At 40.7% G+C, this 19,725-nt stretch overlaps 1 protein-coding gene across 1 annotated transcript; it reads left to right on the forward strand.

Annotated features, from left to right (window-relative positions):
* Nucleotides 1-13,133: 13,133 nt before the first annotated feature.
* Nucleotides 13,134-19,333, forward strand: LOC143651979 (peroxisomal succinyl-coenzyme A thioesterase-like). The gene is made up of 3 exons (XM_077122996.1): nt 13,134-13,770; nt 14,687-14,889; nt 16,254-19,333. The coding sequence occupies exons 1-3, from the start codon at nt 13,314-13,316 to the stop codon at nt 16,857-16,859; spliced, it is 1,266 nt and encodes a 421-aa protein (XP_076979111.1). The 5' UTR covers nt 13,134-13,313; the 3' UTR covers nt 16,860-19,333.
* Nucleotides 19,334-19,725: the final 392 nt, after the last annotated feature.

Here is a 19,725-nt window from a genome sequence, read left to right on the forward strand (position 1 = left end):
TAGATGAGGACTTCCAAAGGCTTAGAGTGACTGGATGTTAGAGTGGATTTATAATGTAAGATCTGCTCAACCACCCCAGGAATACCCAGAGGACGTACCTTTCATGAGGACTGTGAGGAATAAATTTATGAGACTGAGTCCATCATCCCTAAAGAGCTCTGTGGTTGCTGTTCTCTGTAGGTCAACTATTACTGCGTGAACCATTATCACTGAGCTTAGATTCTTAAACACAATAAGAGTGATCAGATCCTAGGTTGGCAGAAGCCAAGTAGCCATACTTAATCGACAAAATACAAGGTGGGTGTGACTACCATAATGGACAGCAGACTCAAAATAGCAATCAAAATCTATCAATTTTGTTGGCTAGTAGATCATGGAATACCTAGAAGTAAAATAAATGAGACGTCTACTAAATTCTTACTTGATCTGCGTAAGCAGAAGAGTTCTAGGTCAAGTGAACAGAAGTCTAACTTGAATTACAAAAACAGAGAGTCACGGCCCCTTACTCAACTCCCAGACTTGAGACGGTTTATAGACAGAGTCCCATGAATGAAGGGAAGGCTGGATTCCCTTGGGGAAGAACCCTGCCACACTGCCAAAAATATATACTATTAATCTTCCTCTCAGCCTTCCCTAATGAGACCTATAGCTTCTTTTCTGGGCAACTGCGCATTGGGGAAAAAATAAATGATCAGACATTTGGGGGATTATTAGACACTGGCTTGGAAGTGACATTAATTCCAAGAGACCCAAAAATGTCACTGTGGTCCACCAGTTAAAGTAGGAGCTTATGAAGGTTAAGGTGATCAATGGAAGTTTAGTTCAGGTGCCTCTCACAGTGGGCCCAGCAGGTCCCTGGACTCATTCTGTGGTTATTTCTTCAGTTCCAGAATGAATAATTGTAATGGACATACACAACAATTGCCAGAATCCCACCTTGGTACCCTGACGTGTGGAGTGAAGGCTATTATGGTAGGAAAGAACAAGTGGAAGCCACTAGAACGGCCTCTACCTAACAAAATAATAATTCAAAAGTAATACTGGATTCCTGGAGGGATTGCAGAGATGAACTCCACCAAGGAGGACTTAAATATGCAATGGGGGTGGTGTAATGGTGGCTCAGTGGTAGAATTCTCACCTGTCATGCCAGAGACCCAGGATCAATTCCTGAAGCCTGCCCATGCCAAAAAAAAAAAAAAATGCAAGGTGGTGATTTGCATTCCCATCCAACTCTATTTGGCCTGTGCAGAAAACAGATGGATCTCATAGGACAACAGTGGATAACAGTAAATTTAACCCTATGGTTACTCCAATTGCAGCTGCTGTTCCAGATATGGTATTGTTGCTTGAGCAAATCGGTGCATCCCCTGATACCTGGTATGCAACTACTGATTTGGCAAATGCTTTTTTCTCAATTGCTTTCAGTAAAGACCACAAGAAACAGTTTGCTTTCAGCTGGCAAGGCCAGCAATATACCTTCACTGCCCCACCTCTGTCATGTATCATTTCTCTAGCCCTATGTCATAATCTATTCCGCAGGGATCTTGATCATCTCTCATTTTCACAAGGCATTACACTGGTCCATTTTATTGATGATATCATGTTGACTGGACCTAGTGAGCAAAAAGTAACAACTACTATAGGCTTATTGGTAAAGCATTTGTGTATCAGAGAGTGAGATACAAACCCAACAAAAGTACAGTGAAATTTCTAGGTATCCAGTGGTAAGGGGCCAAATCAGATGACTAAGGTAGAGCAATCTTGGGCCAGGTTTATAGATGATTCTGCCTAATATATACATACCACCCAAAAGTGTACAGCTGCAGTACTATACCCCTTTCTGGGCCATCCCTGAAGGATAGTGGTGAAAGGAAACCCTCCCAGTGGGCAGAAGTTCAAGCAGTGCACCTGGTTGTTCATATTAGAGTCCTTTATAAATGGGATGAAAACAAGGAGAGAGAAAAGCAACAGAAGCAAGAAGCTGAAAACAATGAAGGGAGAGACCAGCAGAAGAGAAGGGAGAGACTAGCAGATGTTGCCATGTATCTTGCCATGTGACAGAGGAATCCAGGATTGCTGGCAGTCAGTCTTCAGGAAGAAAGCATCATCTTGATGATGCCTAGATTTGGACATTTTCACAGCTTCAAAACTGTAAGCTTGTAAACTACTAAATTCCCATAGTTAAAGCCAATGTATTTCATGTTATCTGCTTTGAGCAGCTTAACAAACTAAAACAAAGATATTTATGTTTCATGTGATGCTCAGCAGAGGGTGACTTCAGCAGAGGAAGATGTTAATAACCAAGTAGGTAAGAGGATCACTTCTGTAAATGCCAATCTGCCTCTTTCCCCAGTCACTCCTATCATTGCTCAATAGGATCATGAATAAATGGCCATGGTGGTCAGGAGGGAGGTTCTGCATGGGCTCAGCAACATGGAATTCCACTTACGAAGGCCGGTCTGGCTACAGCCACTGTTGTATCCAGAATATATAAAGAACTTTTACAATGCATATAAAAAGACAAACAACCCAATTTGAAAAATGGGCAAGGAAATTGAATAGATATTTCTCCAGATAAGATATATAAATGGCCAATAAATGTATGACATGATGATCAACATTAGTAGCCATTAAGGACATACAAATCAAAACCACAATGAGATAACTACTTCAGGTCCACAAGAAGCATTGCTATGTTTAGAAAAATAAAAGAATAACAATGTCAGAGAAGATGGGGAGAAACTGAAATTTTAGTGCATTGTTGGTGGAAATGTAAAACGATACAGCCACTATGGAAAGCAATACGGTGGTTCCTCAAAAAATTAAATAAATAATTACCATATAATATGGCAATTCTACTTCTGTGTATATGCCCCAAAAAAGTGACAACAGTGTCTCAAACAGATACTTACACACTAATGTTTATAGCAGTGTTATTCACAATAGCTAAAAGGTAGAAAACCCAAGTGTCCATCAACAAATGAATGGATAAAATGTGGTATATACACACAATAGAATATTATTTGGCTCTAAGAAAGAATGAAGTCATGAGTCATGCTGCAACTTAGAAGAACCTTGAAAATATTATGCTCAGTGAAATAAGCAAGGTGCATAAGAACATATATTGTATGATTCCACTTATATGAAATACCTAGTTTAAGCAAATTCATAGAGACAGAAGGTAGGTTAGGGGTTATCAGGGGATTAGGAGAGGGGAAAAAGGTGAGTGTTTTGTTTTGGCAGCAATGGGTGGAGGGTTGTTTAAAAACATAGGAAAGCTTTCTTGCATTTTCCCTTGCCCTTGCCCCCACCCCACTCTCTGGCTTAGTGGCAGTCTTGAAGACAGCAGCCAGTAAAAAAAAAAAAATTGCAAATTATTGTGCATGCTTATTTAATCCTGCCTGTGGCTACGTGAAGACTGTTACAATGCACAGTTCTCTTTTTCACCCATCTCAGAACTTATTCAGGGTGGGAAAAGCCCTAGAGGAAAAACTGAGGACAGTTTTTTTGAGATATTATGGCATTTAAATACACCTGTATGCATGGGGAAATTCAGAAGGCCACACACATCCCAGGGCAAGACACATGTTCAGAAAAGACCTGAGAAGTTCCTAAGTTTTCACGTTGGCCTGATCTCTAGGTTTAGTGCAGCTAAGCGTTGAAGAACAACCCAGCACAGAGCAAATCTGCAAAAACTTTTTCAGTATATGATTGTAACTGTTATATCTTTTTGATGGATTGAAACTTTTATCAATATATTATGTCCTTCTTTGTCTCTTATAGCCTATTTTGACTGAGTATAACATAGCCATCCCAGCTCTCCTTTGGTAATACTTTGCAAAAAACGTCTTTTTCCATGCTTTTACTTTCAACCTCCTTGTGTCTTTGTATTTAAAGCGAGTCTCTTTAGACAACATAAATGAATCTTTTTTTGTTTTTTTTATTTTAAATTTTTTTAAATACAAAAAAACATCAAACACAAACATTCTTAACTTTTGATCATTCCGCTCTATACATATAATCAGTAATTCACAATATCATCACATAGGTGCATATTCATCATCATGATCATTTCTTGGAACATTTGCATCAATTCAGAAAAAGAAATAAAAAGAAAACAGAAAAAAAATCATACATGCCATACCCCTTACCCCTTCCTTTCACTGATCGCTAACATTTCAATCTAAATTTAACATTTGTTCCCCTTAGTATTTATTTTTATTCCATATGGTTTACTCGTCTGTTGATAAGGTAGATAAAAGGAGCATCAGACACAAGGTTTTCACAATCACACAGTCACATTGTGAAAGCTATATCATTGTACAATCATCATCAAGAAACATGGCTACTGGAACACAGCTCTACATTTTCAGGCAGTTCCCTCCAGCCTCTCCCTTACATCTTGGATAACAAGGTGATATCTACTTAATGCATAAGAATAACCTCCAGGACTTCCGGAGAAGATGGCGGCTTAGTAAGACACGCGGGTCTTAGTTCCTCCTCCAGAAAAGCAACTAAAGAAACAGAAACAATACAAAACAACTCCCGGAGTCACGACAGAGACCAAAAAGACAGCGTACCCCATTCTGGAACGGCTGAACGGGCAGGGAGAATCTGCTGCGGTGAGATACCCGAGGGGCGCGCGTTTTCCAGGCCAGGGCGGCTGGCGACTGGGGTCCCCTCCACGCACGTGGCTCCCCAGTCTGACTGGGAACGTTGGATAGCGGGGCCCTCCCATCACGCTTGGCGTTTCGGGCCAGCTGGGCAATTAGGACCGGCACTCTCCCAAGCCGCGGGGCCAGCGACCCCCGCCGCCACGCGCGGTTTCCCGGGCCGACTGCCGTGCAGACAGACGAGCACCATGAGCGCCACCTACTGGGCAGGAAAAGAAAAAACAGAGCCCAGAGATTTCACAGAAAAACCTTTCAACCAGCTGGGTCCCACACCCAGGGAAATCTGATCAAATGCCCAGACACCAGCAGAAAATAATGGATGACGCTCGGAAAATTGAAGATATGGCCCAGTCAAAGGAACAAACCAATAGTTCAAATGAGATACAGGAGCTGAGACAACTAATGCTGAATATACGAACAGAAATGGAAAAACTCTTCAAAAACCAAATCAATAAATTGAGGGAGGACATGAAGAAGACATGGGCTGAACAAAAAGAAGAAATAGAAAATCTGAGAAAACAAATCACAGAACTTATGGGAGTGAAGGACAAAGAAGAAAAAATGGAAAAAACAATGGATACCTACAATGGTAGATCTAAAGAGACAGAAGCTACAATTAGTGAACTGGAGGATGGAACATCTGAAATCCAAAAAGAAACAGAAACTATAGGGAAAAGAATGGAAAAACTTGAGCAGGGGATCAGGGAACTGAACGACAATATGAAGCGCACAAATATACGTGTTGTGGGTGTCCCAGAAGGAGAAGAGAAGGGAAAAGGAGGAGAAAAACTAATGGAAGAAATTATCACTGAAAATTTCCCAACTCTTATGAAAGACCTAAATTTACAGATCCAAGAAGTGCAGCGCACCCCAAAGAGAATAGACCCAAATAGGCGTTCTCCAAGACACTTACTAGTTAGAATGTCAGAGGTCAAAGAGAAAGAGAGGATCTTGAAAGCAGCAAGAGAAAAACAATCTGTCACATACAAGGGAAACCCAATAAGACTATGTGTAGATTTCTCAGCAGAAACCATGGAAGCTAGAAGACAGTGGGATGATATATTTAAATTACTAAAAGAGAAAAACTGCCAACCAAGACTCCTATATCCAGCAAAATTGTCCTTCAAAAATGAAGGAGAAATTAAAACATTTATAGACAAAAAGTCACTGAGAGAATTTGTGACCAAGAGACCAGCTCTGCAAGAAATACTAAAGGGAGCACTAGAGTCAGATACGAAAAGACAGAAGAGAGAGATATGGAGTAAAGTGTAGAAAGAAGGAAAATCAGATATGATATATATAATACAAAAGCCAAAATGGTAGAGGAAAATATTATCCAAACAGTAATAATACTAAAAGTTAATGGACTGAATTTCCCAATCAAAAGACATAGAATGGCAGAATGGATTACGACCCAGCAATACCACTGCTAGGTATCTACTCAAAGGACTTAAGGGCAAAGACACAGACGGACATTTGCACACCAGTGTTTATAGCAGCATTATCTACAATTGCAAAGAGATGGAAACAGCCAAAATGTCCATCAACAGACGAGTGGCTAAACAAACTGTGGCGTATACCTACGATGGAATATTATGCAGCTTTAAGACAGACTAAATTTATGAAGCATGTAATAACATAGATGGACCTAGAGAACATTATGCTGAGTGAGTCTAGCCCAAAACTAAAGGACAAATACTGTATGGTCCCACTGATGTGAACCGACATTCGAGAATCAGCTTGGAATATATCATTGGTAACAGAGACCAGCAGGAGTTAGAAACAGGGTAAGATAATGGGTAATTGGAGCTGAAGGGATACAGACTGTGCAACAGGACTAGATACAAAAACTCAAAAATGGACAGCACAATAATACCTAAGTGTAATGTAACTAGGTTGGAACACTGAATGAAGTTGCACTTGAAATATGGTTTTTTGTTTGTTTGTTTGTGTGTTTGTATCTTTTGTTTTTGTTTTTTTCTTTTTCCTTTTTATATATATATATTTTATTAGTATTATTATTTTAATTCTCTTCTCTATATTAACATTCTATATCTTTTTCTGCTGTGTTGCTAGTTCTTTTCCTAAATCGATGCAAATGTACTAAGAAATGATGATCATACATCTATGTGATGATACTAAGAATTACTGAGTGCATTTGTAGAATGGAATGATTTCTAAATGTTGTGTTAATTTCTTTTCTTTTTTTTGATTAATAAAAAAATTAAAAAAAAAAAAGAATAACCTCCAGGATAACCTCTCAACTCTATTTGGAATCTCTCAGCCATTGACACTTTGTCTCATTTCACTCTTCCCCCTTTTGGTCGAGAAGGTTTTCTCAATCCCTTGATGCTGGGTCTCAGCTCATTTTAGAGTTTTTCTCAATCCCTTGATGCTGAATCTCAGCTCATTCTGGAATTTCTGTCCCACGCTGCCAGGAAGATCCACACCCCTGGTACTCATGTCCCACGTAGACAGGGGGAGGGTGGTGAGTCTGCTTGCTGTGTTGGCTGGAGAGAGAGGCCACATCTGAGCAAAAAAAGAGGTTCTCTTGGGGGTGACTCTTAGGCTTAATTTTAAGTAGGCTTGACCTATCCCCGTGGGGTTAAGTTTCATATGAACAAACCCCAAGACTGGGGGCTCAGACTATAGCTTTGGTTGTCCACACTGCTTGTGAGAATATCAAGAATTCAACTTGGGGAAGTTGAGTTTTCCCCCCGTTCTCACCATTCCCCGGAGGGGACTTTGCAAATACTTTTCCACTCACTGATCAAATCACTCTGGGATTCATCAGGGCATCACCTGGACAAACCAACAAAATCTCATGTCCTATACAAAGTTCCATGTACTTAAGGTGTTCAATCAACTATCCACATAAGTTATATTAGGAGATGCACTAGTCAAAGTATAGATTTGTACCAAATAAACATTTTTTTTGCTTTAGTCTCACACATTAGTTGAAATTTTAAAATACTAAGTACCATCTATTTTCAGCACACTGCAGTAATGACATTCTTTTGTTCTTCCTCATGCAAAAACATTTTTTAAATTTGTACATTTAGTCACTATCATTATACACTCTAGGCATTTCTAGACTACACCATCTCAATCTTTATCATCTATCTTTCTTTCTGATTTCATTTATGCCCCAGCCCTTCTCATATGCAGATTCATTCAGTGTTTTAACATGATTTTATTACAGTTAGGTAATATTGTGCTGTCCATTTCTGAGTTTTTATATTCAGTCCTGTTGCACAATCTGCATCCCTTCAGCTCCAGTTACCCAATATCTTACCCTATTTCTATCTCCTGATGGTCTCTGTTACCAAGGAAATATTCCAAGTTTATTCACTAATGTCAGTTCATATCAGTGAGACCATACAGTATTTGTCCTTTTCTTTCTGGCTAATCACACTCAGCATAATGTCCTTAAGGTCCATTCATGTTGTTACATACTTCATAATTTATTCTGTCTTACAGCTGCATAATATTCCATCTTATGTAAATGTCACAGTTTGTTTAGCCAACTGTCTGTTGATGGACATTTTAACTGGTTCCATCTCTTGGTAATTGTTAATAATGCTGCTATAAACATTGGTGTGTAAATGTCCATTTGTGTCCTTGGCCTCGTGTCCTTTGAGTAGAGACAGCATATAGATGGGTCCTGTTTTTTAATCCATTCTGCCAGACTATGTCTTTTGATTGGAGAGTTTAATCCATTAACATTCAGTGTTATTACTGCATGGGTAGTATTCTTCTACTATTTTGCCTTCTGGATTTTATATGTCATATCTAATTTCCCTTCTTTTTTACCTTTACTCATAGTCTTCCTTTCTACACTCTTCTCCACACCTCTCTCTTCTGTCTTCATATCTGTCTCTAGTGTTCCCTTTAGTATTTCTTGCAGAGCTGGTCTCTTGGTCACAAATTCTCTCAGTGATTTTTTGTCTGAAAATGTTTTAATTTCTCCCTCATTTTTGAAGGACAATTTTGCTGGATATAGCATTCTTGGTTGGCAGTTTTTCTCTTTTAATAATTTAAATATATTATCTCACTGTCTTCTCGCCTCCATGGTTTCTGTTGAGAGATCTGCACATAGTCTTATTGGGCTTCCCTTGTATGTGATGGCTTGCTTTTCTCTTGCTGCTTTCAAGATCCTCTCTTTCTCTTTGACCTCTGACATTCTGATTATTAAATGTCTTGGAGTATGTCTATTTGGATCTATTCTCTTTGGGGTATGCTGCAGTTCTTGGATCTGTAATTTTAAGTCTTTCATGAGAGTTGGGAAATTTTCAGTGATAATTTCCTCCATTAGTTTTTCCTCTCCTTTTCTCTTCTCTTCTCCTTCTGGGATACCCACAACACGTATATTCATGCACTTCATATTGTCTTTCAATTCCCTGAGTCCCTGCTCATATTTTTCCTTTTTTTTTTCCTATAGTTTCTGTTTCTTGTCGGATTTCAGATGTTCTGTCCTCCAGTTCAGAAATCCTATGTTCTGTCTCTCGAAATCTACCATTGTAGGTTTTCATTGCTTTTTCCATCTCTTATACTGTGTTTTTCATTCCCATAAGTTCTGTGATTTGTTTTTTCAGACTTTCAGTTTCTTCTTTTTGTTCTTTCCTTGCCTTCTTTATATCCTCCCTCAATTCATTGATTTGGTTTTTGATGAGGTTTTCCATGTCTGTTCGTACATTCTGAATTAGTTGTTTCAGCTCCTGTATGTCATTTGAATTGTTGGTTTGTTCCTTTGACTGGGCCATATCTTCAATTTTCCTAGTGTGATTTGTTTTTTTTTGCTGGCGTCTAGGCATTTAATTACCTTAATTAGTTTATTCTGGAGATTGCTTTCACTTCTTTTACCTAGGGTTTTCTTGCTGGATGAATTTGTTGTCTATCTGTTCTTTGACAGTCCGTTCAGCTTTATCTGGACCTTCAGCTTAAGTTTTGTTTAACAGAGGAGAAAATTTCAGTTCTTGTTTTCTTGTTTCTTGCCCTGCTTGTGTGGTGCCTTTCCCCCACACACTTAGGAGGGTCTACTTAGATATTATAGACCCCAGCCAGATTTTCCCAGAGCAAACTGACTTCCTATCAGGAGGAAAGAGTCCCCTGCATCGGTTTTCCCAGAGGGTGAGACCCAGCAGTTTGAAAGACTTTCCTGTGAAGTCTCTGGACTCTGTTTTTCTTCCACAATTGACGTTTGATTGTGCCCAGTCCCTGCTGCTGGTAAAGTCCTTTCCTTTCCCCTCTGGGAAGCAGCCTGTGGGGGAGGGGCGCTGGCCATCACAGTTTTGGGAACTCACAGTTCTGGGGGTTGCTTGCAGCCGGTCCAGCTGGTACAGACTGGGGTACACTGTGTGTTCGGTCACTATCGTGGCTCCGGGAGCTGTTCTGTACTGTTTCTTGTTATTTAGTAGTTGTTCTGGAGGATGAACTAAAATGCGCACGTTGTTAAGCCGCCATCTTGACCTCCATTAAATCTTGAATACGCATCTATTTAATGTGTAATAATAACCTCTAGGATAACCTCTTGACTCTGTTTGGAATCTCTCAGCCATTGACACTTTGTCTCATTTCACTCTTCCCCCTTTTGGTCGAGAAGGTTTTCTCAATCCCTTGATGCTGAGTCTCAGCTCATACTAGGGCTTTTCTCAATCCCTTGATGCTGAGTTTCAGCTCATTCTAGGATTTCTGTCCCACGCTGCCAGGCCACACCCCTGGGATTCATGTCCCACATGGACAGGGGGAGGGCAGTGAGTTTGCTTGTTGTATTGGCTGGAGAGAGAGGCGACATCTCAGCAACAAAAGAGGTTCTCTTGGGGGTGACTCTTACGCCTAATTTTACGTAGGCTTGACCTATCCTTTGTGGGGTTAAGTTTCATATGAACAAACCCCAAGATTGGGGGCTCAGCCTATAGCTTTGGTTGTCCATACTGCTGTGAGAATATTAAGAATTCAACTTGGGGAAGTTGAAATCATGTGGTTTTTTAAAATCTATTTTGTTGGGGCCCAGAAGCAGGCCTCTGACTGTTGGCAAAAACCACATCAGAAAAGCCTTGGAGGCACTGCCACTTGGTCTCCTGTGAAATGAGGTCCAGCCTGTATGCACCTTATTTAATCTGGCCTTACTGTGAGAAAGTTCTACCTCTGCAGTTTCAGGCAGGTTAATCAATGCTCACTCAGCTCTCAAGGACCCTGACTCTGGAGACCAAAGAAAGCTGTATAGAAAGCATTCTGATAAGTAATAAACAGTTCCTGGGAGGAACTGTGAACAAAACTTTGTAGCTTTGCAGGCATGACAGATATTAATTATAATCTTGCTTTGCTATATTCCCTAAAGTAGTTTCCATGTAAGAGCACAATAAATATGTGGATGTCAGTTTATTCGGTACTCTTGCTTCTGATGAGCTTGAGTACCCTCACCCCACTTAACTAACTTCTTATGCCTGTCATTTCTTAATCCTGTATGGCATCCCTTCTTCTCCCCTGTTCCTTAAGGAAATCCCAGCACATTTTGCCAACTTCTGCCCCTTACTTTCAGTTTAATTCATTTACATGTAGGGTAATTACTGATAAGAAAGGACTTCTGCCATTTAGCTATTTGTTTCTTGTTTTTCTGTTCCTCCATTACTGCCTTTTTTTATATTTAGTTGAAATCAAACATTTCATTTTGCTTTCCAATATTCTTCTAAGATGTCCATGTGCACCATCATATTTGATACCCATGAAGGGAGACTTATCATGTTGCACATGAGAACTCTCTAAAATCCAGCATAATAGCATTTGCTAAAGGCCATAAACCTAATCAGTGCTGATATCAGTGCTTGAACTCTGGTTATATTTCACCACAATGCTATTGGCCTTTGGAATCCCCACATTTGAAGCTGATCAAGGCTCTGCCATTTATGAGAGGCATGATTCACAGAAGCTTAACATTCTCTCAACTTCAGGGTTCTTCTTTGTAATATTTGAATAATACTCCCCACCTTGCAGGAATTTTTGTGAATTTATGTGTGCAAAACAAAGTTGGGACACTGATAATGGTTTAGGCATCACTGCACATTAAATCTATCATATTCTAGGGTCACATTCAAAAGGTTCTTCACTATCTTCCGAGGTTTATCACTCCCATTCCCTATGATATAACAATTTCACTCCTAGGTATATCTCCGACAGAAAAGCACATATATCAAAAGACGCGTTTCTCCTCTTTTGTTGCTCAGATGTGGGCACTCTCTAAGCGAACTCCACAGATGAACTCACTCCTCTCGCCCCCATATGGGATATGACACTCAGGGGTGTGCCTCTCTGGCAACATGGAACATGGTCCCCGGTGATGAACATGGCCCTGGCAGCATGAGATTGAGAAAGACTTCTTGACCAAAAGGGAGAAGAGAAATGAAACAAAATAAACTTTCAGAGACTGAGAGATTTCAAACAGAGTTGAAAGGTCACTCTGGAGATTATTCTTGTGTAGTCTACAAATATCCCTTTCTAGTTTTTGGTGTATTGGAGTACCTAGACGGAAATACATGAAACTTGAACTATAATAAAAAAGCTTTGATTCTTGAAGATGATTAAAATAACTATATAGCTTTTAGGGTGTGATTGTGAAAGCCTTGTGACTGACATTCCCTTTATCCAGTATATGGGCAGATGAATAAGAAAAAAAATTAATAGTGGGGAGAGGAGGTATGGGATATTTAGGGTGTTCTTTTTTTTACTTTTATTATTATTACTTTTTTTGGAATAATGAAAATATTCAAAATTTATGATGATGAACGCACAACTATACGATGACACTGTGAATCACTGATTGTATAATTTGGATTATTATATGGTATGTAAATATATAAATATCTCAATAAAATTGCATTAAAAATATTTTTAAAAAGACATATTCTTTAACGTTCAAAACACCACTATTCCTAGTAGCCAAGATGGAAACTACCAAATGCCCACTGGCAAAACAATGAGAATGAAAGATGTACAACTACACCCAACAATGTGGACGAATCTCACAAACATAATATTAAGTGGAACTAGACAGACACTAAATAGACATATTGGTTAATTTCCCGAAAGGGCAAAGACAGGAAAGAATATCACTTGGTGTTGGAATCAGGATAAGGTATCCTTGCGGAAGGGAGAAGTGGCTGGATAAGCATGAGGGTGGCTTCTGGGGTGCCGGTAGTGACCTGTTTCTGAATCTGGGTGCTTGGTTACACAGGTAAGATCAGGTGGGAAAATCCACTGACCTGAACATATGGTTTGTGCGCTTTACTGTATCTAAGTATATTTCAATATAATTTTTAAAGTTGCCGTTTTTTATTCTGCACGTACTTAGCACCCGCTTCACCTGCTCTGCAAACACTGTCGAATGAGTGGATTACACAATTTTCACTTCAAAAGGGAGAGTGGTTTTTGGACAGATAAGCGCCGTCAGGGGCGGATTCAGCGCCACACCCACAGGGCCTGGAGAAGGAGCCTGATTACTTTTACCTCAGAAGAGTCCAGGGCGCGGAGTCTGATCTCAGACACACGACGTCCCGGCGCGCTCCCTACGGCCTCTGAAGAGACTCCGGCCACTGCCTCCGGCCTCCCGGGTCAGCGTCCAGACCGCGGCAGCGCACGGCCGGGATGGCGGCGACGGTGATCCTGGAACCCGCGGGCCGCTGCAGCTGGGACGAGCCGGTGCGCATCGTGGTGCGCGGACTGGCCCCCGGACAGCGGGTCACCCTGCGCGCGTCTCTGCGCGACGAGAGGGGCGCGCTCTTCAGGGCCCGCGCGCGCTACTGCGCGGATGGCACCGGCGAGTTGGACCTGGCGCGCGCGCCCGCGTTGGGCGGCAGCTTCGTGGGGCTCGAGCCCATGGGGCTCTTCTGGGCCTTGGAGCCTGAGAAGCCTTTTTGGCGGTTCTTGAAGCGGGACGTGCAGACGCCTGTCGCCGTGGAGTTGGAGGTGCTTGACGGTCACGACCTTGAGCCTGAGCGGCTGCTGGGCGGGTCAGTTCTCGAGCGCGACTTCCTGCGTCCTGGGGTGCGGAGGGAGCCGGTACGCGCGGGCAGGCTGCGCGCCACGCTCTTCCTGCCGCCGGGTGAGTGCTGGCCGCTGGGGCGAGGCCGATTTCGGGTGCTGCCGGCGCTGGAGTTAGGCTCCTGAGCACTGTCAGGGAAGTCCCACCTTGACTCAGTGCCCGTACAACCAAAATGGAGGGTTTTTCTAGGTGCTATGCGTTTTTTTTTTGTATTTTATTTAATCTCCATAATAGCCCGATGAGAAGGTGCAAATGTAAAAACAGGCTTAGGGGCACTAGATATGATGCCTGCCCATTTTGCTATTAACCACTACCCTGCAGATCTCTACAAGCATCAGCCCGACCAGTCTTAGGCAAAATAATGGTTAAAGGAAACCGTGGCCACATTGCCCTTCTTTTGGGTCGTGGGCACAATGGGCCTTTTCTCTGCTTCTTGTGCCACAAGAAGTGGTTCTGTACCACAACTCACACTTCAGACTTTACTGACTCTCACCTAAAGCCATCTCTGGGTATTTATTTTTCTTTCCTCCCTTTCTAAATTAACTATCAGTACACAAAAACCGAGTGGCTATTGCACCACAACAGAAAGCTTTGTTTCAGAGTCTTAATTTTAACAGAAACCATTTCAGAACACTGAATCAACACTGTCTAAAATGTGAAATTCCTCCTGCCATGATGTAGTCATTTTAGTCATTAACACGAGGCTGTTTCTTACTCTCCCTTACAAAGGATAAAGATTCTTAGAATCTTGCAGGTATTATCATAGAATCATATGGAGGGTAAAGTGAGTAGGAAGGTACGTTTTGTTTTAGTTTTCCTCCCCATAAGGTATCCCTTTTCAAAAGTGACTCAGTGATTCATTGTCTTCCTTGGAGTCACAGGAACCCAATAAATAATTTAGAAAGGTCTCTAAAAGGAAAACAAATTTATTTAGATTTTATAATGTCTTTTCACTTTATAATATTGCCTTCTCTAGGACATGGACCTTTCCCAGGGATCATTGACATCTTTGGTATTGGAGGGGGCTTATTGGAATACAGAGCCAGCCTTCTGGCAGGCCATGGCTTTGCCACGTTGGCTTTAGCTTATTATGACTTTGAAGATCTCCCGAAGAAACTTAACAGCCTACAGATGGAGTACTTTGAAGAAGCCCTGTCCTACATGCTTCAACACCCCCAGGTTTTTCTACTGTTCTTTACTTAATCACATTCTCTAGAATTATCTCCAGAGAGGGCACTGCTGTTCTGTTTTTCTTTCACCGGAGAGATTTATTTGGGAGACCTCCTTGGCTTTAAGTGCCTGTTATTTCTATTTTCTCTGTCAAATGGATTAATTATGTAGAATTAATTATAAAATCCATGTGAAATTGTATTTTAAGGCACCAGGTAGCCTAGCTATGGGCCTCAGTAACATTCCTTTTGTAATGCAAATGGTGCTTCTAATTTATCTTTGTATGCTTGTTTTTAATCTTCTAATATTCTAATATGAAAGTATGTTCTCAAACATCTACCCAGGACTCTATCTGAGACTCTATAAAAGTTTCACTCATTAAGTTTGTTTTTTAGAATTGTAAAATCTCCAGATAGATCCTAGGCCAGATTAGCCCTGAAACCCAGAGTTACCAGTGTGTCCAACAGCATCACTCAGTTGCATCACCCTACCCCATAATGTTGACACCCCTTTTCAACATGAAGAAGTTAGAATGATCATTGTCCAAATGTCCCTAAAGATTGGGAGAAGAAGCAAAAGGAGAAGGAGGAGTTTTAACAGAGAAGATAGGATTTAACAAATGAAGATGACTACTGAATCATTATATTGATATTTCTGTTTAGTCTCCAGAGCAGCTAAAAGGAAATACCTGAAATTGTGGAACTGTAACCCATACCATACTTTGAAATTTGTTCTATACTACTTGTTAAAATGTACTTTGAAATCTACTGCATTTTTTGTATATATGCTATATTTCACAAAAGAAAAGAGGTTAAAAATTGAAGCAAAACACTAGGTAATGTGTATAAAACATACTTTTAACTCAAAAAAGAAAGAAAGTATGTTCCCAGATTTTGATCACGATTTGCCCACCCATTTCAGAGGCTAAGAAATATTTAATTCAACCCTGAAGTCTTACTTTGTTTCTATAAAGTTAATCATCTGTTTGTTGAGGTAGGGTCTGATGAGTGACTCATTTTTTAGAAATGAACTTGGTTCCACATAGAATTGGTTACCCAGTCACATTAAAACCTGAATCAAGCTCACCTAAATGAGGCCCCCTTAACTTGACAGGCCTCCTGTCTCAGCATTTTTTAGTGGACGATTCTGTGGAACATTTGTAACCAGTACCTAAATTTGCCAGTGAGTTTAAGATTTATTTGCTATGTGTTTAGCCATTTATTCTTTATGTAGGAAGCAACTTCCCTTTCAGCTGAGATTGATTCTCTTGGGGCCAACTGACATATTAAAGCTAGGAGCATCTCCAGTTGCATTTTAGAAAAACTTTTTTTAACTGGATAGGTTCTTGACTCTTCTCTCTTCTTTTCTTCCAGGTAAAGAGCACAGGCGTTGGGCTTCTGGGCATTTCTCTAGGGGCTGATATTTGTCTCTGCATGGCCTCATTTTTGAAGAACATCTCAGCCACAGTTTCCATCAATGGATCTGGATTCAGTGGAAGCAGCCCCATACACTACAAGCAGACTAGCATCCCACCATTGGGCCTTGACCTGAAGAGAATCAAGGTAGCTTTTTCAGGTCTTGTGGACATTGTGGATGCACGGAATGATATTGTAGGAGGATATAAGAACCCTAGCATGATTCCAATAGAAGGGGCCCAGGGACCCATTCTCTTCATTGTAGGTCAGGATGACCATAACTGGAGGAGTGAGTTCTATGCCCAAACAGCCTCTGAACGATTACAGGCCCATGGAAGGAGAAAACCCCAGGTCATCTCTTACCCTGGGACTGGGCATTACATTGAACCACCTTACTTTCCCATGTGCCCAGCTTCCTTGCACAAATTACTGAACAAACCAGTCATCTGGGGTGGGGAGCCCAGGGCTCATTCTAGAGCCCAGGTGGATGCTTGGAAGCAAATTCTAACCTTCTTCCACAAACATGTTGGATGTGCCCAAGAAAGAGCTTCCCCCAAATTGTAATGCATACTCTGTTGTTGACATGAGAGATTCAAGGTCACATTCTGAGTGTTAAGTAATCTTATGTGAATTAGTCATCCCTGAATTACATTAAATTCATGTTATTGGCATTATATATCTTTGGTTCTTTTTTTAAAAAAGTTTTTTTGAAGTAATTTCAAACTTTCAGCACAGTTGAAAAAATAAAACAAATCCTATGCAGAGAACTCAGAAATACCCTGTATTAGTTTGTCAGTGCTACCGAAAAGCAATATACCAGAAATACAATGGCTTTTAAAAAAGGAATTTAATAAGCTACAAGTTTACAGTTCTAAAGCTGTGGAAATGCCCAAATTAAAGCAGCAGCAAGAGTTTACCTTCACTCAAGAAAGGCTGATGCTGTTTGGAACACCTCTTGTAGCTGGGAAGGCACAGGGCTAGTGTCTGCTGGTCCTTGTTCCCACTTCTGTTGCTTCCAGCTTCTGATACCAGTGGTTTCCTCTCTAAGCATCTGTGGACCTTCACTTAGTTCCTCCAGGACACAACTCTGGGTTCTGGCCTGGTTAGTATCTCATGGGAAGGCACATGATGACATCTTCTGGGCCCTGCATCTCCAAATATGTGGGTCTCGTGTTGACTCTGAAGCAACTGTTCTCCAAGTGTCTGCGCTGGCTCTGTGCTTTCTCCAAAATGTTTCCTCTTTTAAGGAACTCTAATAAATGAATCAAGACCCACCTCACATCTCCATTTAATCAAAAGATCACACACACAATTGGGTGCATCACAGCTCTGTGGAGATAATCTAATCAAAACTTCCACCCTACAGGATTGAATCAAGATTGAAAGAAACGGCTGCCCCCAAAGATTGTATTAGGATTAAAACATGGCTTTTCTGGGTTGCATAATAGATTCAAACTAGCGCATATCCCCTGTACCAGTTTGAAACTGTCTTATACACCAGAAAAGCGTGTTCTTCAATCCTAATTCAATATTGCTGGGATGGATCTTTTTTATTGTTTCCAATGAGATTTGTCTTGAACCCCATTCAAGATGGGGTTGGTTACTGGAGCCCTTTAAGAAGGAACCATCTTGGGAAAAGCTTTAGAGCTGACAGAGCCCGCATAGCTGGAGACCTTTAGAGATGAGAAGAGAAAGCTAGCAAACATCGCCACATGACTTCCCAGCTGAGAGAGGTGTTCTGGACCCATTGGCCTTTCCTGAAATAAGGTATCTTTCTCTGGATGCCTTAGTTTGGACATTTTCACAGCCTTAGAAAGATAAACTTGCAACTTAAGCAACTCCATTTCTGGTATATTACATTCTGGCAACTTTAACAAACTAAAACACCACACACAGGTACAGATCTACAAATTTTGTCTTTCTGCCACCTTTGCCCTTCCTACCTTCCTTCTTTCTTTCTTGCCTTCCTGCCTTTCCTTCTTTCTCTCTTTCTCCTTCTTTCTCTCTTCTGTACATTTGAGAGCAGTTTGCACACATCATAATCCTTGAACACATAATACTTTCATGTACATTTCTTACAAAGATATTCACTATGCAATCACCTTAAGGGCAATTACCATGTTCAAGAAATGTAACTTTGGTATAAAGCTTTCATCCATTTTTCTTATGTCTCAGTGATGTCCCTTTGAGCCTTTTCTCACCTGTTCTTAGCTCCCATCTGGTATCATGTCTTGCACTTAATTGTCATTATTTCTTTAGTTCCTCTTTCTGTTTTTTTCTTGACTGTGAAACATATATACAGCATAAATCTTACCACCTCAACCCCACCTAAGCATGCCATTCAGTGGGATTGATCACATTGACAATATTGCATTACACTTACCACCATCCATTCCTAAAACTTTCCCTCTACCAACAGAAACCCTATATTCATTTTGCATTAACTTAACTCCTCATTGCCCCTTCCTCCACCTCTGGTAACCTGTACATTACTTTCTGTCTCTATGAGTTTGCATATTCTCTGAAATTTTTTCTTTGTAGTTACCATGGGGTTAAAGCTTAATGTCATAAATCTGTAACAGTCTCTTTGCTTAACTTCAATAGTATTATCAAAAGAATGCTACTGCATCCCCCCCCTACATGGGACATGACATCCAGGGGTGAAAGTGTCCCTGGTGACGTGGAAGATGACTCCCAGGGATGAGTCCAGACCTGGCACCGTGGGATCAACAATTCCATCCTCACCAAAAGGGGGGAATGAAGTGTAACTAATTATCAGTGACAGAGAGAGTTCAAATAGAGTCAAGAGGCTACTCTGGTGGTGGCTCTTATGCAAGCTTCAGATAGAACTTGCTACCTATCATAACCTACCAGTCCCCAACCAGAACCATTCCAACCAATCCTAAAGAACACCTAGGGCAATATATAAGATTCCACAAGGGTTCCATGCACTAGAGTAACTTTCCAGAAACTGACAACCTCCAGATGGGTCCCTGGTCCAGATAAGTCCTGAAACCTAGCCCAGCCTCTCCAGAATATCAGATACTTCCATCACCCTGCCCTATATTAGTGACAGACCCTTCTAACATGAAAAATTTAGAATTGCCATAGTCCAAACACCCCTAAAGAGAGGTATGGAAAGATCAAAGGTGATGGTGGAGTTATACAGAGAAGATAGGATTTAACAAATGAATATGAATGCTGAATCATTAAATTGATATCTCTTTTAGTTCCCAGTATTTTAGAGCAGTTAGAAATAAAAACCTAAAATTGTGAAATTGTAACCCATGTCAAAGTCTGAAATATGGTCTACAACTAAATTCAAACCTTTGAAATTTAAAGCTTTTTGTATATGTGTTATTGTTCGCAAAAAGAAGGGAAAAAAGTAGATTGTGATGATAAAAAGTATTTAAGCCCTCTAGCCTCCTAT

The sequence above is a fragment of the Tamandua tetradactyla genome, chromosome 12 (assembly GCF_023851605.1).
Source record: "Tamandua tetradactyla isolate mTamTet1 chromosome 12, mTamTet1.pri, whole genome shotgun sequence".
Taxonomy (NCBI): domain Eukaryota; kingdom Metazoa; phylum Chordata; class Mammalia; order Pilosa; family Myrmecophagidae; genus Tamandua; species Tamandua tetradactyla.